The sequence below is a fragment of the Nerophis ophidion genome, linkage group LG07, assembly GCF_033978795.1.
Source record: "Nerophis ophidion isolate RoL-2023_Sa linkage group LG07, RoL_Noph_v1.0, whole genome shotgun sequence".
NCBI lineage: Eukaryota > Metazoa > Chordata > Actinopteri > Syngnathiformes > Syngnathidae > Nerophis > Nerophis ophidion.
The window spans coordinates 22,696,075-22,719,345 of NC_084617.1; the positions used below are offsets into that span (position 1 = coordinate 22,696,075).

General features: G+C 40.6%; 1 protein-coding gene across 10 annotated transcripts in view; it reads right to left on the bottom strand.

Annotated features, from left to right (window-relative positions):
• Positions 1-23,271, bottom strand: part of LOC133556071 (RNA binding protein fox-1 homolog 3-like) — a 981,253-nt gene that overhangs the window by 213,041 nt on the left and 744,941 nt on the right. For 2 of the 10 annotated variants that reach the window (XM_061905678.1, XM_061905675.1), the window contains exon 1: positions 7,881-8,183. The exons of the other annotated variants lie outside the window; for them this stretch is intronic. In XM_061905678.1, coding sequence (XP_061761662.1) covers positions 7,881-8,006 — 126 coding nt within the window. In that variant the 5' untranslated portion in view covers positions 8,007-8,183. Of the gene's footprint in view, positions 1-7,880; positions 8,184-23,271 lie in introns of those variants that run through there. 10 annotated transcript variants of the gene reach the window in all.

Below are 23,271 nucleotides of genomic sequence, written 5' to 3' on the forward strand. Positions count from 1 at the left end.
TTTATTTACTGTACCCACTGTGGCCTAGTGGCCTAGTGGTTAGAAAGTCCGCCCTGTGATCGGTAGGTTGTGAGTTCAAATCCCGGCCGAGTCATACTAACGACTATAAAAAATGTGACCCATTATCTTCCTGCTTGGCACTCAGCGTCAAGGGTTGGAATTGGGGGTTAAATCACCAAAAAGTATTCCTGGGCGTGGCCACCGCTGGTGCTCACTGCTCCCCTCACCTCCAAGGGGGTGAACAAAGGGAATGGGTCAAATCCAGAGACTAATTTTACCACACCTAGTGTGTGTGTGACCACCAGTGGTACTTTAACTTAACTTTAACTTTAACAACGCGGCTTTCAAATGAAAGCGGCGTCGAAACACGCCGGTTTAAGTCCGATTCCGAACTTCCGAGTTCAGCACGGTGGAAAAAAGTGTAGGACTTCCTCACAAGAATAAACAATCAAACGCTGGCTGGTAACTGCTTGCGCGATCAGCGCCACTTTAGCACGGGTGCTAATTAAAACCGTCTCAATGCGGGGAAGGTAAAACAAACCGCCGCAGCGAGGGTGAGGGTATTTGTGGCTTTATTTCGCGGGAAGTGGAGTGTATTAGAATGGGTTTCGCGGCGCATGCTAATTGGGGTGATACTGTAGGTGCCGCTTATAGACAGCAGCACTCCGGGCTGACGCGGGATAGTTAGCATTATTGGCTAAATGCACATATGCATGTATCGATGCGCCACAGCAGCACCGGAATGCAAAGCATGCAGGCGTCCACACACACACACACACACACACACAAACACACACACAAACACACACACACACACACACACGCACACACGCGCGCGGTTCACATGAAAAGGCACGAGTCCAAACCTTTGACGGCAAGTAAATCAGTTTGGCTCTTTGTGGCATTCTGGTGCGCAGGCGACAAATGTAATTCATTTCAATGTGCAAAGGTCTAGTGGGGTAAGGCGGCGGTGGCGGGTAGCCTTGGGAAGGAAAAAAAAAAAAGGAACACACGTCAAGAACACACACACACGCACGCACACAACAAATGAAATTCCCAAATAAACGAGTGAGTTGTGATTTACAATTCTCCTCCGGGGCGCGGAGAAGTGAGAAAACATGTCAATCAGTTCCTCCAACATGAATCAGCTCTTTAAAGGAGTCGGACACGCGTCCAACACTCGGAACAAACGTAAGCCGGGAATAGATGACTTGAGCAACAACAACAGATATTGAGATTACATTTGAATACGGGCAAACTGCTGTTTTTGTCCACCTGAGAGCAGCTTCTTTTGCAGCGGGTTCCTGTAATGCTGGACCGGAGGGACTAGTGTTTATGGAGGATGAATACAGTCAGAACAAGCACCACATGGGTGAGAGGTTCATATACAGGGTTGAATTGAAAACTTAAGCAGAATTTTATTTTGAGCCCTCCATTACAATTTTTCTCACATTTTTTTATTGCTATGTAAGATATTTTCTCCTAGTTATTTAGGAATGGGTACCAAATCCAGAATTTTTTTGGCACCCACCGAATCCCGCCAGTTTGCGTAAAATACAATGGTGCCATGTTACGGAACTCACTTGCAAACTCAGCCAAACCACCTCGAGGTATAGTTGCAATTTGCAATGCCAACCAAGAAATTGAATCCCAAAAAAAAAACACACGCTCCTAGTAACGTAAGGTTCCACTTTTGTGATAGCTTAATGCTAATATACATTGACTTTGCTATTGACATGCTACTTGATTAGCATTAGCGATTTTACATGGCCAATTCAACAACTCCAAATATGTTAATGAAAACTACAACTAAGATGCACGTTACCATAAACAGTTGGTGCGTACAATATATACGGTATTAACACTTTTTAGGGCGCAACAAAAGACAAACACAGTCTATAAACTACACACTACTGCCATCTAACATCTTGGACTTGCAACAGTAATTGCAACTTAGTGTCATACCTGCAAATGATAATATAATGTTAAAAAAAATATATATATAACAGTTATCATAATCAGCTCATTTTGAAATATTGCAATAAAAAAGTAGATTTTATTATGAAAACACTTAACAAATTAATCAACTCATTTTTAAATGTTGAAATAAAAAATGACTATTATCAGAAACAATTAAAATGTATTATCACACTAAAGTACCGAAAATTAATACAGGTGTCAATTGCTAGGTAACAGTAATTGGTACTGTATTGGGTTAATTGTGAGCGGTATCTATACATATTTGTGATCAAACTTGAATTTAATTGTACGGGCTTCACGGTGGCAGAGGGGTTAGTGCGTCTGCCTCACAATACGAAGTTCCTGCAGTCCTGGGTTCAAATCCAGGCTCGGGATCTTTCTGTGTGGAGTTTGCATGTTCTCCCCGTGAATGCGTGGGTTCCCTCCGGGTACTCCGGCTTCCTCCCACTTCCAAAAACATGCACCTGGGGATAGGTTGATTGGCAACACTAAATTGGCCCTAGTGTGTGAATGTGAGTGTGAATGTTGTCTGTCTGTGTTGGCCCTGCGATGAGGTGGCGACTTGTCCAGGGTGTACCCCGCCTTCCGCCCGATTGTAGCTGAGATAGGCGCCAGCGCCCCCCGCGACTCCAAAAGGGAATAAGCGGTAGAAAATGGAAAATGGGAAATGGGGGGGGCATGTTTTGTACAAAAATGACATAACGGGAGAGAAATTGTTCAATAATTGAAAACCAAAAAATTTAATTTTTACAGAATTAAAATGTATATTCGCATATCTTCCTGATGCATCTACGGCAGAGGGCAATTAGAATAGAATAGAATAGAATAGAATAGAATAGAATAGAATAGATCTTTATTGTCATTGCACAAGTACAACGAGATTGATTTTTTGGTACAAGTCCCGCTAAAAGCAGACATACGTTACAGGGGAGGACAAGACGAGACCGCCAACGGATCAGCCACTTACGGCGCTCCTTAAAAAGGTGAAAAAAGGGTGACATTGGGAGGGAGGGTGGCGGAGTAAAAAAAATATCAGTCTAAGGCTAGACCCTCAGGAGGGGTCCAGACTGAGTCCAAGGAAAAAAACCTCACATATCATGGCACACATTTAGACATGGTACGTATATTACACCAACTTGTAACAGAGGGAGGGGGTGGGTTTGAAGAGACTCGCTGCCACTGTATAGCAGTGGTGAAAGCATTGATTTCAAGGGTGGGGGTCATGTGTGCATATATGCCCAATTAACTTGGGAGAGATGATGAATGTTTTTGTATGACTGAGGCCGATCAAAGTTCCACTGCAGGTGTTGTTGACAAAAAGGAAGGTCAAAAGTGTCTATCTTTGAGAACGGACATTTTCCCATTATATTCTTAACAGTGACGGAGCAGGAAGGGGATAGGAATACATTTGCGGTACAATTCCATACGAAACACCCTGTCATTCATCAATTGACATTTTTTTAGCGTGCTTATTCACGTAAAAATGTGGCCCCTTACAGACCGCACACAAGTCTGTGATCAACGCGGGGCGTGTCATATGAAATTTTACCGGAAAACTTTTTCCTAGCCCCTTCCTGCTCAGCCACTGAAATCGACAAGACCAATTCCCCTTCCAGGTGGCGCACAGCGTTGCTGTTTGTCTCGTTAGGCAGACATGTTGGATATTAATCCCCAGGCCGGAAGGATGGTTTATTTATGTTTGACGTATATTTCCTTTATTACGTTGCACAATACATTTCATTCAGTTCAAAACATGCAACAAATTGAATTTCAGTTTGGGACAAAATGTGTGAAAAAATTGTCCACTTAGGGCCCTAATTTAGGTAAACATACAAGCCTGTTGAATAACTTTCTTGTTGTCCCAACTGGCTATCGTCCCACCTCACTTTGTCCCGCCCGCACCGTCTTGCCGTTATTTTCAGTATGTGTTGAATATGTAAAGTGTGCCATAAAGTGTGCCACAACTTGACCAGAACTAGACTCTGGAAATAGAACGCAGTTCCAAAGTGTTAGCAGTCATCCCGGGGGGGGTGAGCGGGGTTTCACCGCTTCACTCGATTCCCATGTGAAGGCGCGGCGGAGCAAAGGCTCATTTCTCAAACTCATCTCGGACGCGCTCGCACGGACCTAACGAGATCCTGCGGAGGGACACAAACCTATTAGTCCTCCCCAGGTGGACACGCCGTCTCCATTTACGGCTGTCAATAGCGCAGCTCGGCCCGCCATAATTACCCCCCCAGGAAAGACACGCCCCGCGAGACCGCCAACCTGGATCCTTCCATATCTGACATCGCTGCCAACGGAGGCGCTTTGGGAGGCGGGTTTAAAGCCCGGGGAGGGGGTTGTGTAATCCCAACGATCTCCCTCGCCTTCAAACCCGAGCATCAGAATTGTGAGGGAGGCGTTTGAAACCCGCTTGATGTCAAACAAGACAGTAATCAATAATTACGATCAGACAAATCTAATTAGGACGCATGAGAAGGCATTTGGACATGAGGCTGTCGTCGTCAAGACGCCACCAACTGCCGACGCCCTCCTTGCTTGCGCAACTCCTTTACGCCCGTCAAACAGGGAACGCCATCAGGGGACCCCATCATGATACGGCACGCAAATACACAAACTAACTGTGCCGCACGCTCGCGTCCTAAATAACACCACAAGTGGCGAAGAGGCTCGACCTCTGACCTCCGTCGCTCCTTAAAGTGCAGAAGACGTGTGACGTCATCCTGCGCAACACTGAGCGAGGACGAGGACACAGACGTCCCCGAGTTATGTCATGTGATCAACTGCACCCTCGTCACTGTGGAAAAACTATTAGTAATAAAAAAAGATCATCTAAATAATAAAAAAATAGTCAAACAGAAATAACAAAGCAATAATCCTGAAATAATGAAATAGTGAAAATAAATAAATGAGTTAAATTTTTATAATGAATTAAAAATAATAAAATAATATAAATAATAATAACTAGTATTGATAAAAAATAATACAACTGAGTACATTTCAATCATAAAATGGTAACAATAATAACAATAGTAAAATGGTAAAAATAAATCATACAATTATAAAAACAGTAATAATACAAATAATAATACAAAAAATATATATATATCATATTCATAATAAAAATATTCATAACAATAATAAAATAGTAATAGTACATACATAATTATAATAAAAACACATATGACAGCACAAAGTAAGTACTCTTAATAATTTTAGATTTAGATTTAGGTTTATTGGTCCCCGTTGGGGAAATTCATTTTTACTGCCGTACATTTAAACATATAGACATTACACATCACAAAACAAAAATAACAAAAAGACATCATACATGACCAACACATTTAATACTAATAATGGCAAACTTCCCTTTAAATGCAGACAAAGTGCGACACAAATGCTATCTACTTTGCTCTCTATGGCAGCAATGCACCATGGGGGATGTGGGGGGTGGTTGTACACAGGCGACATCCCAGGAAGGATGCAGGGAGGAGAGGAGAGAAGAGGAGAGGAGCGTAGGGGAGGGGGGGAGGGTGGCTGCTGGGGAACGCCGTGACTCAGAGGGTTGTTTCCTCTCACACATTTGCACCATTCACAGAAAAAAAACAACCAAAGCTGCTGAGACGTTGCATCAAAAAGACGCCACGCTGCTCGGGAACATGACCAACAGCAAGTTAGACCCCCCTTCACACTCACTGAAGTAAAACACACACACGTATACAAACATATACATACATATACACGCATATATAAACTCCTATACACATGAAACACACATATACATACATATACATACATATACACACATATATACACTCATATACACGTATATACACTCATGCACACACACCTATGCATACTCTACATATACATACATATATACACAAATATACACTCATATACACGCGTACACACGCCTATTCACACCCATGGACATCAGAGAGCATCAGCAAAGACAGCAAGTGAAAGAAGTAAAAAGTGGAAACACCGTTTTAAAATGGAATTAATTATTTTATTTTTATACGAGGATCTCATCAACAACCCGAAGAAATAAAGAAGACGAAGAAGAAATATTTTCCTCATCACAAAAACGCAGAAAACGCTTTCTCGTTACATGGCTCGTCTTAATTTACAGCCACATTAAAATGTATGTAGAGCGGGGCCGGGGGGCTCTGGGGGCAGATGGGTGGGATGGGGGAGGGGGGCCATAACCACCATGGTGGGGGTGAACACATGAAGAGGAAGAGGAGGATGAGGAAGAAGATGTGCAAACAACACTCACACACGCGTTTGATTATTTCCAGTTTGATTGGATCTCCCAGGGAAAAGTGCAATTGGCAATTTTTTTATGAGATGAAAGCATTGTGTTAACATTTTTGTGTGTGTTGTTTACGCAGGAAACAATATTTTTGGTGACTTTTTTGTCATTTACTGACTTTGCATCGTGAAGGAACCTCTTCCATAAACCTCAGTGTGTGTAATAGTAATAATAATAATAATAATAATAATATTACATTTTGCTTATAAGGCGCCTTTCTAGGCACTTACTGTATGGACACAGTACAAGAAATACATACATGAATAATTAAACAATAAAATCATTGGATTAAAAACAACAACACAGATAGTTAGAATTGAAGAGTGATAATGAGTCTATATTGCAAAGGTCTAAGGGTAGGGTGTGTGTGTGTGTGTGTGTGTGTGTGTGTGTGTGTGTGTGTGTGTGTGTGTGTGTGTCATGGGGGGGGGGGGGGGGGGGGGGTTCAGCTCAGGTAAAATGCTCGTAAAATTGGGACGTCTTGATCAGAACATTTAGGATAACAACAAGTTCCAAAAAGTCATTTCGGAAGGTTTCAGAAAGTGATGAAGAGCAAAAAGTGAAGATGAAGAGCAGAAGAATGAAGAGGAGAAAGTTAAGAAGAAGACTAGCAAGTGAAGATGAAAAGCAAAAAGGATGGAGAGGAGAAAGTGAAGAAGAAGAGTAGCAAGTGAAGATAAAGAGCAAAAAGTGAAAAAGAGCAGAAAGAGAAGAAGAGCAGAAAGTTTGAAGAGTAGAAAGTGAAGATGAAAAGCAGAAAGGATGAAGAGCAGAACGGATGAAGAGTAGGAAGTGAAGATGAAGAGCAGAACTGATGAAGAGTGTAAAGGATGAAGAGCATAAAGTGATGAAGAGTATAAAGGATGAAGAGCAGAAAGTGAAGATGAAGAGCTGAAGATGATGAGTAGAAAGTGAAGATGAAGAGCAGAATGCACGAAGAGCAGAAAGTGATGAAGACTATCAAGGAGGAAGAGCAGAAAGTGACGATGAAGAGTAAAAAGAATGAAGAGTATAAAGGATGAAGAGCAAAAAGTGAAGATGAAGAGCAGAAGATGAAGAGTAGAAAGTGAAGATGAAGAGTAGCAAGTGAAGATGAAGAGCAGAAAGAATGAAGAGTATGAAGGATGAAGAGCAGAAAGTGAAGATGAAGAGCAGAAGAGGAAGAGTAGAAAGTAAAGATGAAGAGTAGCAAGTGAAGATGAGGAGCAGAAAGGATGATGATGAAGAGCAGAAAGTGAAGATGAAGAGCAGAAAGGATGAAGAGTATAAAGGATGAAGAGCAGAAAGTGATGATGAAGAGCAGAAATGATGAAGAGTATAAAGGATGAAGAGCAGAAAGTGATGATGAAGAGCAGAAAGGATGAAGAGTATAAAGGATGAAGAGCAGAAAGTGAAGATGAAGAGCAGGACAGTAATGAGTGATGAGCCCCCCCAATCAGTTCCTCCTCTTCACGTCCTCCATGCTGCCACGAGAAGCAGGGTGAAAGGTGAAAGGTCAGGTGTGTGTGGGGGGTGGGGGGCACACACACACACACACACACACAAAGCGGGCAGCGTAGCGGGCGGGCGAGGGTCTTACCTCGGGCAGGTAGAGGAAGGCGGGGGGGCAGTGGAGCGAGTGAGGTAGCATCCCGGTACCGGAGAGCAGCAGACAGCCGGAGTTGGCCATGGAGCTGAGCGTGGGGGGGCGGGACACTTTGCGCATTTACAGCAGAGACCCTCGGACTGGACTCTCTCGTCTTCCTTTAAACGTCCTGTTCTCTCTGGCGCGTGTGCGCGTCTACTGGAGGAGGGCGGCGAAGACAATGTTCACGCTCTCTCTCTCTTTCTCTCTCTATCTCTCTCTCTCTCTCTCCGCGCCGCCACTCTGTTTACTTTCAGCTCGCTAAAAGCCAACAAAAGCCTTCAGACACAGAAGGGGAGGTTCCGTGCGAGAGGAGGAGGAGGAGGGGTTGCCGTGCCGACAGGGGGTTGGGTAGTTTGGGATGGGGGGTGTATAAGAGCAGTGGCGGGGGGGGTGGGGGGTGTGCTGATGAAGTCCCTGGTGGGTTCTCACATCAAAGGAGAGACTGAATACCAGAGCCAACAGGAATGACATTAGACCAGCTGATCCCAGGCATTAGCTCGCACGCCGCCTTTTAATTGCGGCACCCCCAAACCCCCCCGCCCGTGCCAAGGCGCCTCTGGGCTGGGCGCCTATAGGCCGAGGACCGGCTACGTCATGGGTGTCAAACTCTGGCCCGTGGGCCAAATTTGGCCCGCCGTACAATTTCAATATCAATTTAACATTAGAGCTGGCCCGCCGGTACTATACCGGCACTGCCTTTAGCGTTGTCTACAATATGTTGTCCCGTCCGCTTTTACTCCATACAAACAGCGTGCCGGGCAAGTCACATGATATATGCGACTTGTACACACACTTAAGTGAATGCCACACATACTTGCTCAACAGCCATACAGGTCAGACTGAGGGTGGCCGTATAAACAACTTTAACACTGTTACAAATATGCGCCACACTGTGAACCCACACCATACAAGAATGACTAACACATTTCGGGAGAACATCCGCACCGTAACAAAACATAAACACAACAGAACAAATACCCCAGAACACCTTGCAGCACTGACTACCACCAAAACCCGCCCCCCACCACCAACCACACCCATCTCATTATTATTTTAAGATGTATTAGCCTGTGGAAAAATGTAAAGTTGATATTTACCTCAGAAGGCTGCAAATAGAAAAGAGGCATTAAACGTTTTATTTAAATTGTATTTATTTGAACATTTATTAATTTTTTCGTTTGTTTTTTGAATGTGGATTTTGCACTATTAAGTTATATAATTATTGCTTGTTCCATATTACTCCATACAAACAGCGTGCCGGCCAAGTCACATGATATATGCGACTTGTACACACACTTAAGTGAATGCCCTGCATACTTGCTCAACAGCCATAAAGGTCAGACTGAGGGTGGCCATATAAACAACTTTAACACTGTTACAAATATGCGCCACACTGTGAACCCACACCATACAAGAATGACTAACACATTTCGGGAGAACATCCGCACCGTAACACAACATAAACACAACAGAACAAATACCCAGAACCCCTTGGAGCACTGACTACCACCAAAACCCGCCCCCCACTACCGACCACACCCATCTCATTATTATTTTATTTGAAGATTTATTAGCCTGTGGAAAAATATAATGTTGATATTTACCTCAGAAGGCTGCAAATAGAAAAGAGGCATTAAATGTTTTATTTAAATTGTATTTATTTGACCATTTATTTGTTTTCGTTTGTTTTTTGAATGTGGATGTTGCACTATTAAGTTATATAATTATTGCTTGTTCCATATTACTCCAATCAAACAGCGTGCCGGGCAAGTCACATGATATATGCGACTTGTACACACACTTAAGTGAATGCCACACATACCTGCTCAACAGCCATAAAGGTCAGACTGAGGGTGGCCGTATAAACAACTTTAACACTGTTACAAATATGCGCCACACTGTGAACCCACACCATACAAGAATGACTAACAAATTTCGGGAGAACATCTGCACCGTAACAAAACATAAACACAACAGAACAAATACCCAGAACACCTTGCAGCACTGACTACCACCAAAACCCGCCCCCCACCACCAACCACACCCATCTCATTATTATTTTATTTTAAGATTTATTAGCCTGTGGAAAAATGTAAAGTTGATATTTACCTCAGAAGGCTGCAAATAGAAAAGACACATTAAATGTTTTATTTAAATTGTATTTATTTGACCATTTATTTTTTTTCCGTTTGTTTTTTAAATTTGAATTTTGCACTATTAAGTTATATAATTATTGCTTGTTCCATATTACTCCATACAAACAGTGTGCTGGCCAAGTCAAATGATATATGCGACTTGTACACACTTAAGTGAATGCCACGCATACTTGCTCGACAGCCATACAGGTCAGACTGAGGGTGGCCGTATAAACAATTTTTGCACTATTAAGTTATATAATTATTGCTTGTTCCATGTTCATTGTTCAAGCAAATCGGTGTAGCAAACTGAGCAATAATTAACAATTTATTCATGCACTTTCTCTTGTTACTTCAAGGTTTGAATTGATTGATTCATTCATTATTGTTATTTTATTTTCTAATTTATTATTAGCCTGTGGACAAAGTTTATTTTGATATGTACCTCAGAAGGCTGCAAATAGAAAAGAGGCACTCAATTTTTATTTAAATTTTATTCGATTTGCCATTGATATTTTTTAATTATTATTATAATAATTTGAAACTTGATTTTGCATGTCACTATAAAGTTACATAAGCCTTGATTGTTCAATATTCAATGCAAAACTTGTGTGGGTCCCTATTAAAGGTTCATTTGTTAAATCCTTGGCCCGCAGCTTTGTTCAGTTTTAAATTTTGGCCCACTCTGTATTTGACTTTGACACCCCTGGGCTACGTGAAAACCGAGAACGGCTTGAAGCAGAGTTGAGCTCCAGTGGCATGTCCGCCGCCTTCAGAAATCCGGACCGCCTCGGCGCTGATCCCAACTTTGTCCTCAACTAACGGGAACTCCACACCAGGACCATTGAAAATTATATCACAAAGGACGACAAAAGGAAGATCGTTTTGCAGTCGCAGATCACGAATACTACCATGAGGGTTGTATTAGTAAATTATTGCAGTACTAATGAATTAAAAAAGGTACTACCGTATTTCCTTGAATTGCCACAGGGCATATAGTATGCGCCTGCCTGGAATTACTGCCGGGTCAAACTCGCTTCGCAAAATAATTAGCGCATGCTTAATATTACTGCCTGGTCAAACTCGTGACGTCACGAGTGACACTTCCCCTGTCATCTTTTTCAAAATGGAGGAGGCTGATTTCAATACCGGTAATTTGAAATCTTATAACGGGAAGAAGATTAACGGATTTAAAGGCCTACTGAAATTTTCCCATTTAAACAGGGATATCAGGTCCATTCTATGTGTCATACTTGATCATTTCGCGATATTGCCATATTTTTGCTGAAAGGATTTAGTAGAGAACATCCACGATAAAATTCGCAACTTTCGGTGCTAACAGAAAAGCCCTGCCTTTACCGGAAGTCGCAGACGATGACGTCACATGTTTGATGGCTCCTCACATCTTCACATTGTTTTTAATGAGAGCTTCCAAAAAAAACAGCTATTCGGACCGAGAAAATGACAATTTCCCCATTGATTTCAGCGAGGATGAAAGATTCGTGTTTGAGGACATTGATAGCGACGGACTAGAAAAAAAAAAGGTGATTGCATTGAGACGGATTCAGATGTTTTTAGACACATTTACTAGGATAATCCTGGGAAATCCCTTATCTTTCTATTGTGTTGCTAGTGTTTTAGTGAGTTTAACAGTACCTGATAGTCGGAGGTGTGTGTCCACGGGTGTCTTGACGCCAATGTCTGAGGGAAATCGACGGCAGCTTTATGGACGGGGCAAGCTCAGCCGATCTCCGATAAGAAGCGACTTTCTACCACAATTTTCTCACTGAATCCTGCTTGTTGACATTCGGTCGGGATCTATGTTCGCTTGACCACTCTTATCCATAGTAAAGTTTCACCTCCGGGAATTCTAAACAAGGAATCACCGTGTGTTTGTGTGGTTAAAGGCTAAAGCTTCCCACCTCCATCTTTCTACTTTGACTTCTCCAATATTAATTGAACAAAGTGCAAAAGATTCAGCAGCACAGATCTCCAAAATACTGTGTAATTATGCCGTTAAAGCAGATGACTTTTAGCTGTGTGTGTGTGCAGCGCTCATATTTCCCAACAGCCCATGACGTCACGCGTACACGTCATCATTACGCAACGTTTTCAAGAAGAAACTCCCGGGAAATTTAAAATTGTAATTTAGTAAACTAAAAAGGCCATATTGGCATGTGTTGCAATGTTAATATTTCATCATTGATATATAAACTATCAGACTGCGTAGTGGGTAGTAGTGGGTTTCAGTAGGCCTTTAAGGTCCAAGCTTACATCACACTCGAATTTTTACTGCATTCCTTTGGTAAGTGCCGGAGTGAGAAGAGGTTTAAAATAATTAGCGCATGCTTACTTTTACCGCATGCCTTTGGTAAGCGCAGGAGTGAGAAGAGGTTTTAAATTAATTAGCGCCCCGGCGGCAATTCAAGGAAATACGGCTTTTGAAAAATAATTTTTGTTTTCAGTGGCGTGGTGACACACACAGAACACTTACCAGGGGAAACGGGGACTAACGGCTAACGATGAAGGTGAAGTGCTAAACACAGAAGCGGTATAAAACATAGCGATCGAGTGGTTAACGTACCTTCAAAGTGTTTTAGCTACTTCTATATCACTAATCCTTGCCTCAATCGTGACAAATATAGTGTTTTCCTTACAAGTATCATCAACATGCTTCACTACACACAGTAGGAGGATACAATAACTAATCGCTAACAGCAAGCTAACACTCCTGAATGTAAACAAATGAGTGGCGCTATGCGTATATCGACTGTAATGATACCAAGTGCATGAGAACTTTTTTTATCATAACAAAATCTTTCATTCGTAAAAATACTTCCCTGGAAACCAATGTATGATCCTGTCACTACTTGGTATCACATTGATGCCCAAATTTGGAGTGTCTGCCAAAACTAATGTAAAGCATCCAAACAACAGAATAATAAATGATTATTACATTTTAACACATATAAACGGAATACAATGATTTGCAAATCATTTTCAACCCATATTCAGTTGAATATGCTACAAAGACAACATATTTGATGTTCAAACTGATAAAAAATTTTTTTTTTTTGCAAATAATCATTAACTTTAGAATTTGATGCCAACAACATGAGACAAAGAAGTTGGGGAAGGTGGCAATGCATACTGATAAAGTTGAGGAATAGTCATCAAACACTTATTTGGAACATCCCACAGGTGTGCAGGCTAATTGGGAACACGTGGGTGCCATTATTGGGTATAAAAGCAGTTTCCATGAAATGCTAAGTAATTCACAAACAAGGATGGGGTGAGGGTCACCAATTTGTAAGCAAATTGTCGAACAGTTTTAGAACAACATTTCTCCACGAGCTATTGCAAGGAATTTAGGGATTTTTCCATCTACGGTCCTTAAAACCATCAAAATTGTTCAGAGGATCTGGAGAAATCACTGCACGTAAGCGATGATATTACGGACCTTTGATCCCTCAGGCGGTACTGCATCAAAAATCCACATCGGTGTGTAAAGGATATCACCAGATGGGCTCAGGAACACTTCATAAAACCACTGTCAGTAACTACAGTTGGTCGCTACATCTGTAAGTGCAAGTTAAAACTCTACTATGCAAAGCGAAAGCCATTCATCAACAACACCCAGGAACGCCGCCGGCTTCCCTGGGCTCGAGCTCATCTAAGATGGACTGATGCAAAGTGGGAAAGTGTTCTGTGGTCTGACGAGTCCACATTTCAAATTATATTTGGAAATTGTGGACGTGGTGTCCTCTGGAACAAAGAGAAAAATAACCAACTGTATTGTTATAGGCGCCAGCATCTATGATGGTATGGGAGTGTATTAGTGGCGCATTATGACGCGTAAAATACGACAACAAGACCCCGGACTGTAGAACAACTTAAGCTGTACATCAAGCAAGAATGGGAAAGAATTCCACTTTCAAAGCTTCAACAATTAGTTTCCTCATTTCCCAAATATTTATTGAGTGTTGTTAAAAGAAAATGTGATGTAACACAGTGGTGAACATGCCCTTTCCCAACTACTTTGGCACGTGTTACAGCCATGATATTCCGTTTATATTTACATCCAAGACAATTTCCCAACTCATATGGAAACGGGGTTTGTACACCTAACATCCACTGTAATGATACCAAGTATAGGAGCGTATTTCATTGATACAACAATGATTACATCAATATTTTTTGGTACCACAACATCTTCTTTTTTTTTTAAATGTATATTATGTTTATAAACTCAGGAAATATGTCCCTGGACACATGAGGACTTTGAATATGACCAATGTATGATTCTGTAACTACTTGGTATCGGATTGATACCCAAATTTGTGGTATCATCCAAAACTAATGTAGAGTATCAAACAACAGACGAATAAGTGATTATTACATTTGAACAGAAGTGTAGATAGAACATGTTAAAAGAGAAAGATTGTCCTTAATAATTTTGACAAAACAATATAAAGTTAGATGACACAATATGTTACTGCATACGTCCGCAGCTAAATTAGGAGCCTTTGTTTGCTTATTTACTCCTAAAAGACAAGTTTTCTAGTATCTTCTTATTTTATGTATCTTATTTCATGACAAAATTGTTCATTAATTGCAGTATAGTTAATGTTTCATAAGATTTTCCATTAAAATTAAGCCAATTACGACATTTTTTGCGGAGGGCTTTATTTTGAAAAGTATCAAAAAGTATCAAGTTTATTTTGGTACCGGTACCAACTCATTGGCATCAGGACAACACTAGATTTCCATACAACAAAACACAAAATTAGGTATATTTCTTCTACCAGTAAAACATATTTTACTCCTATTTTCTACTTTTCTATCTTTATTATCATCCATACTGTACTTCTTGTACATACACTTAAATATTTTTTGTTTTGTCTTCTTCAACTTTTGGATTCTACTGGAAATATCAGTTGAAATTCCATCCATTGAAGCGTTTGGGTCTTCATTTGTTCACGTGCTGAATATCGAACACGCCCCCCCACCCCCAAGCCACGAGCGCATGGCTGTCACCGTAACCATGGCGACGCCTTTTGTGTGCCGCAACCATAAACAAAAGATCAATATGTCGTAAACGTGGCAGGGTTGCGTGTGTCTTCCGTGTCCACGCTCGATTTCCAAGACCTGAGAACGTTAGCTTGGACCAAACCACATGTTCCAGAAAAAAAAACAAGAGGAAAGATTGTCGTTTTCTGTCGATTAGTGACTTAAACCAAATTAATAATACTGAAGTCAGTACACTGTAAAAACCAACAACAAAGTTTTTGGGTAAAATTTACAGTTGATTTTTTTTTTTTTTTACACTTGATTACTGTACATTTTAAAGGATGAAACAATATTTATTACAGTAAAATTGTGGTGATCAAGTTTCTATTCTATTTTTTTGTGTGTAAAAATCTACCACTCATGTTTTTACAGTGGATTTTTACGGGTACTGACCGGATTCCTTCATTACTATTGGGTAATACTTCACCTAATATAAAACGGTACCATTGGTGGGGAAACAGGCGTATTTGTAGTGAAGTGAAGTGAATTATATTTATATAGCGCTTTTCTTGAGGGACTCAAAGCGCTTTTACATAGTGAAACCCAATATCTAAGTTACATTTAAACCAGTGTGGGTGGCACTGGGAGCACGCGGGTAACGTGTCTTGCCCAGGGACACAACGGCAGTGACTAGGATGGCGGAAGAGGGAATTGAACCTGCAACCCTCAAGTTGCTGGCACGGCCACTCTAGTGATGTTGTAAGTTTCTATGCCAAAAAGGAAAGCATGCCTGATATAAAGCGTTCAAAAGTAAAGATATACTTTTCAAAACGTGCTAGCTCGATGCTAATTTACCATGAATTGATTAACGTGGATCCCGATTTAAACAAGTTGAAAAACGTATTCGGGTGTTACCATTTAATGGTCAATTGTACGGAATATGTCCTGAACTGTGCAATCTACTAATAAAAGTCTCAATCAATCAATCAATAAATAGGATATGTCATATATATGCTGCTGATTAGCATTAGCAATTGTACATGGCAATTTCCACACCTCCAGATTTGTTGATGAAAACTACAAATCTGGAGGTGTGGAAATTGCCATGTACAATTGCTAATGCTAATCAGCAGCATATATATGACATATATATGTTGATGAAAACTACAAATAAAATGTGTGTTACAGTCAAATAACTGGTGTGTAATAAGTACCACCTCAGAAAACATTTGGCTAACCAAATGCCTCCTTAACAACCAATAATAAAACGTGGACCCCGATTTAAACAAGTTGAAAAACTTATTCGGGTGTTACCATTTAGTGGTCAATTGTACGGAATATGTACTGAACTGTGCAATCTACTAATAAAAGTTTCAATCAATCAATCAATCAATAGGATAGGCCACATACATGCTACTGATTAGCATTAGCAATTGTACATGGCAATTTCCACACCTCCAGATTTGTTGATGAAAACTACAAATAAAATCCGTGTTACAGTCAAATAACTGTTGTGTAATAAGTACCACCTCAGAAAACATTTGGCTAACCAAGTACCTCCATAACAACCAATATTAAAATACAGTAGCATAGTAGGCCAAAGTCTTCACTAAAAACAAGGCAGAGGTTTTATTTACCAAATATATTCAATAGAGTTGGCCACTGTAACATTACACACAGTTTTAACAGTGACTGTGTTTGAATATCTAATTAACCCTTGTGTTAATTAATGTTCATATTGTTGTTACTCAGCCAGCGTTTGTGGGTCTGATGGACCCCTTGCATTTTGTGGCTTTTAATGCCTCACAATCAAACACTTTTATGTTAAAATACTAAACAGATGTTTACCTTATCCCAATAAACATCTGTTCAGTATTTTAACATAAAAGTGTTTGATTCTGAGGCATTAAAAGCCACAAAATGAATCAGGTCTATCACACCCACAAACGCTGGCTGAGTAACAACAATATGAACGTTGCACGGAAAATTTCTCTGCCGGTTTCTGCATCCCATAGGGATTCTTCTTTTGTGTTTCTGCACCTGTGGTTCCCACTCAAGGTTGCAACATTGTTTGACAACACTGTCTGCTCTCATTTTCTCGCACATTTCACCCCCTGATGTTCTGTGTACCTACACTCTGTCCTAATCCTGTCAATACCGTGTGTGTGTGTGTGCGTGCGTGCGTGTGTGTGTGTGTGGTACACAGAACATCAATTTCCACACTTCTATTAGCCCCGGGTCCAGTGGACCCAGACATCTTATATGTAATAGAAATGTGTATGGGCGGTGTATGACGTGTGGTCATTAAATATGTATTCTCATATACTGAATGTTCTTCACAGAAAATGAGCCAAAGTCAGTGAGACTCTGTTTGAAAAATGTATTAATTTGTCTCATTTTTCTTTTAATAAAAAATGAAAACGGGTCCCACAGACCCGAACACCACACAAGGGTCACACCACACAAGGGATTACTTAGCGTAGCACTGGATGAAGCTTACGCACCACAGCTTGAAAATCACTGATCTAATGTTGTACTTTACAAGCAGACAAAGCAAGCGTGCCTCAGAAATAAAGTTCAAAAGTAAGGCCCCACTTTTCAAAATGCGCTAACCCTGTGCTAATTGATTTTAGCTATGCCATACCGTACATGCAACTGATTAGCATTGACAATTTTGCATGGCAATTTCCACACCTCTAAATTTGGTAATGAAAACTACAAATAAGATGCACGTTAGAGTCAAATAGCTGGCGTGTAATAAGTCAGTGGTTCTCAAACTTTTTTCACCAAGTGCCACCTCAGAAAAAACGTGGCTCTCCAAGTACAACCCTTATGACCAATATTAAAATGCAGTAGCGTAGTAGGCCAAGGTATCAATTATAACAATGCAGAGGTTTTATTTAACAAGTATAATTAAATATGTTCAGCGATTGTAACATCACACACAGTTTAACAGTAACACTGTGTCTGAATATTTGGCGTACCACTAGCTTTTTGAGCTTTTGAGAATCACTGTTCTAAGTAATGTTGCACTTCACGAGCAAGCATGCCTGATAGAAAATACACAAAAGTAAAGCTCCACTTTTCAAAATGTGCTGGCTTGATGCTAATTGGATATGCCATATAAATGCTACTGATTACCATTAGCAATTTTACATGGCGATTTCCACACCTCCAAATGTATTAATGCTAACATATATATGTATTATATATGTTGTATATAATACATTACAATATATTTTTTTACACTTCATTTCACTTTAAAAATTGGCAGCTCAGTCACCAGAATTTTACAGTAAAAGCAGTGGGTTTATTACAGCATATAAAAAATTGAATAAATAGAATGGAATGGAAAAACAACACTGCTGTTTTTAGCGGTAAAATTCAAGCAACAGAGCTGCCAGTATTTTTTTCTTTACCGTAATATCTTGTGGTTTTAATGTTTTTTTTTTTTGGTTTGTTTTTTATATTTGAATGTTTTACTGTATATGGAAAAAAACAGTAGCAAAGTTTATTTTACGGTAAAAAAAAAACTCAGTGTGCAGAATTTAAGCGAAAATCTACTGCCATTTTCACCTACAATTTCAATGATAATTTGTTTTGAAATCATAAGTACGGTATTTATCTTCAACAAAAAAATATTTTGGAATACATGATATAATATTTTGATAATATTGAATTTGAAAAGATATGCAGTTGCAGGCAGTACATGATTTTTAATGTACGCGGTTGGGAGAGTGGCCGCGCCAGCAACCTGACGGTTCCTGGTTGAATCCCCACCTTCACCAACCTCGTCATGTCCATTGTGTCCTTGAGCAAGACACTTTACCCTTGCTACTGATGGGTCGTGTTAGCGCCTTGCACGGCAGCTCCCGCTATCAGTGTGTGAATGTGTGTGTGAATGGGTGAATGTGGAAATAGTGTCAAAGCGCTTTGAGTACCTTGAAGGCAGAAAAGCGCTATACAAGTATAACCCATTTCAATGTCAAAAGGGAAAGAACAAATATATTTAGCAAGAAAATATTTAGGATTTTATTAACGCATATTATTTCCATGCTTTTGCGGGCCACATAAAATATATGCGGCAGGCCAGATTTGACCCCCGGGCCTTGAATTTAACACCTGTGGTGTAACTCAACAAAAGACAAAAGTGGCACATTCAACTTAATGGCAAAGACTACTTCCTGACTACGGCAACAGACCTAGGACAAACTGAAATGAATACATATTTGCAAATGATACTTAAAAGTGTAAAAACAAACAACAGCATAACAACTAAACAACAGTTATTATCATCAGCTCACTGTTAAATGTTACATTTTGAAATAATTGACTTGATGAAAACATTAAGACACACAAAAGTACTGGAATTTGGAACCTTTGAGTAGCGGTATCGATTCCCTGGTTCACTAAGGCAGTGGTTCTCAACCTTTTTTCAGTGATGTATTCCCCTAATCAGAGCAAAGCATTTTTGGTTGAAAAAAAGAGATAAAGAAGTAAAATACAGCACTATGTCATCAGTTTCTGATTTATTAAATTGTATAACAGAGCAAAATATTGCTCATTTGTAGTAGTCTTTCTTGAACTATTTGGAAAAAAAGATATAGAAATAACTAAAAACTTGTTGAAAAATAAAGAAGTGATCCAATTATAATTAAAGATTTCTACACATAGAAGTAATCATCAACTTAAAGTGACCTCTTTGGGGATTGTAATCGAGATCCATCTGGATTCATCAACTTAATTCTAAGCATTTCTTCACAAAAAAAGAACTCTTTAACATCAATATTTATGGAACATGTCCACAAAAACTAATATTGCATTGTTGCATTTCTTTTCACAGTTTATGAACTTACATTCATATTTTGTTGAAGTGTTATTCAAGAAATATATGCATAAAAGATTTTTGAACTGTTGCTATTTTTAGAATATTTTAAAAAAATGCCACGTACCCCTTGGCATGCCTTCAAGTACCCCCAGAGGTACGCGTACCCCCATTTGAGAACCACTGCACTGAGGGGTCCACACTATGATGTACACACGACACATCCATAATCTACAACTCGACCGGTCCACTTGGTGGTAAAACAGGACTTTATTTGACGTCCGTGAGCATTAAAACGTTTATCATCAGCAGTTCATTCTAGAGGTAGCTTTAAGGTCCTAAAATGCACCAGAAAAAGAAGTCCAACAAAATCTGTTTCCTACACACCAACAGTATCAATCGTCTTTACCTGAAGATCACACATCGTTGTGTGTGTGTGTGTGTGTGTGTGTGTGTGTGTGTGTGTGTGTGTGTGTGTGTGTCTGAGGACCAACAAAGTGTCTTTTGTCTCAACCTGACCGAGCGTCTCAGCGAGCATCAACACAATCCGCTCTGGAATCCATCATCCCGCCTCGTCGTCTTCCCCGCACTTTTCTGTCTCGCGCAGGCAGTTAATAATTTAAATGAGCACAGTTAGATCGCTCTCTTCAAAGAGCACTGCCGGAATGTTCTCTGTGGTGCCGTTTCTTTTTGTCGTGCCAAATCAAAGCCCTCACACACACACACACACACACACACACACACACACACACACGCACGCACACACACACACACACACACACACACACACACACACACACACACACACACACACACACACACACACACACACACACACACGCACACACACACGATCCACGACTAAGGAGTTCACCAAACAATTGTTCTTCATTGTTGTCATCATCGTTCTTTGTTGTGTACAATCGCTACATCGTCGTGGTAACCCCGGAATAATCCTAACCACGATCCTCACGACCGCCGCCATCGCTGTCTTAGAAGCACAAGCTGAACATGTCGACTAGCGTGTTGGTACTACGCACACACAAAGTACCAGTAGAGTGGAAAAAACAAGTTGCCATCACGCCAAATTTCTTCCCCCCTACAAAAAACTTCCCCCCGGAAGACATTTGGCGTGACAGACCCTTTAATGCCTGAAGGACCCCAATGAGGGTGTGATAATACCAAGTTATATGACTCTTAAGGGTTACAGCTGCAAAATTAGCGAAGCAAAAATAGCTTGAAAGGTTAGCATGCTGGAATTCTAATATTTTTTTCTTACCGTTATTTTTCACCAATGACAATCAGCCAATTATAATGCTTTTAAAACAGGCAGCTGTGTGGGCTGGTTTAAGGTCCTTCCACCATCATTGGGGTCCTTCAGGCATTAGCAGGTCTGTCACGCCAAATGTCTTCCGGGGGGAAGGTTTTTGTAGGGGGGAAGAAATTTGGCGAAACATTGCCTCTACAATGACGCTTTAGTCATTTATGTCTGATTTATGACACCAGAATACTTCCAATTTTTGCGGATACATAGATGTGATCAAAATAGTATCAATCTCACATAGATTCCCGCGCCAATGGGGAAGACAGTCATGTGATCGCACAACGTCGTGCTAGGAACCACAGATCCCTTCCCCATCAACAACAATGCTAATCAAGCCGACTTTTTGAGAGCCAACAATGATTACTTTGGGGAAAAATATGATCCGGGACCTTGTATTTTCGAGCCCGAACACAAAGAGGATGAGCAATAAGTGTTAGAAGCTGACTGCTACCTGGATGCAGCTTTATTGATAGGATGAGCAGCATTGCTAGGTGATAAGGCAAGGTTAAGTTAAAGTCCCAACGATAGTCACACACCCACTATGTGTGGTGAAATTATCCTCTGCATTCGACCCATCCCCATGTTCACCCTCTGGGAGGTGAGGGGAGCAGTGAGCAGCAGCGGTGGCCGCGCTCGGGAATCATTTTGGCGAATTAACCCCCAATTCCAACCCTTGATGCTGAGTGCCAAGCAGGGAGGGAATGAGTCCCATTTTTATAGTCCTTGGTATGACTCGGCCGGGGTTTGAACTGACGACCTTCCAGTCTCTGAGCGGGACACTCTAACCACAAGGCCACTGAGCAGGTAAACATACAAACTAACCACAAAAACCAAGATAAAACAAACACTTGATGTAATATTTCCACTCTTGCTGGGATGCATCACATATTTTAGATAAAGAATCAATCAGAATCCTCGCAAAGGGTTTTAAAAAAGTTGCTGCAACCAGTGTCATTTTGTGTCTTCTTTGCCACGTGAAAGTGGACCAACCTGTCGGTCCATGAGAGATGCGTGAATTATAATCTAGAATTGACTTTTAGCAAGTTTGAGACAAAGCAGGAGTAGCCGTCGGCTTAGTGTGTCAACAATAGCAGCGTAAGTTAGCATTATCTCACTGCTATCAATGCGTCACTAAAATAGTCCGTCTGCGTTAGCACTTATAATAACATCACTCATATTCGGGTCTTTTTCAGGTCATGACATGGAAATAGAATATTGTTGGCGGTTTCTGGATGTTTTTAGAGAGTATAATGAGCGCAATAGTGGACCTTCGATCAGTTGACTCAATTGTTAGCTATTTATTTACGATTTCAAATGCATGAATAACGCCTAGGATACGTGTTACTCAGTGACGTGTGGTGAGGTTTATAGCTGGTGAGGCACTGACGTAATCAGAATCAGATTTACAAATATACAGTATGCGCGCTGCACAGATAATTTGCCATTTGATTGGCAGCAGTTTACATGTTATGTTTCATTTCTGCATTCTTTACACATACACACTGACGCCCACAAAATGTGCATTTCATTAAAAAGGAAAGAAAAATATTGTTATCCCCGTCTTACCTTTACTTATAAATGAAATCCATGCGCCGGTCCTTCTGCATAAAAATAGCCGTCACTTTCTGGTAAAAGTCCTCCTTCACTTCCTTCAATTTTAAAGGTCTTTTAAGAGTTCAACATAGTTGCCGCGTTTAGCAGAGCTCGTACTCTCATGATTTCCACGAAATGTTAGCTGCTGTTTGGCGAGGAAGCAAGTGGCATTGATGACATCTTTTAAAAACTCTTGTTTCTCTTTTACCTTAGCATTATGGACACTGATGTTGAGTCACCGCTGTTCATCCAAAGCCAAGACCATCCTCAACATCCCAAACGTTTTTAGCGCAATCTAGCTTTGAATATAAGCGTCCGACCGCTCATGTTTGGTGTTTCTTCTTTGCAAATTCTTTAGGTCACAAAATCCCATTTGAGTCCACACAGTTCCACAAGTCGAAAAAAGAAGGCAAGGAAAGCAGAAAAGGTGGTTTCTTGCAGAACATCCACAAAGCC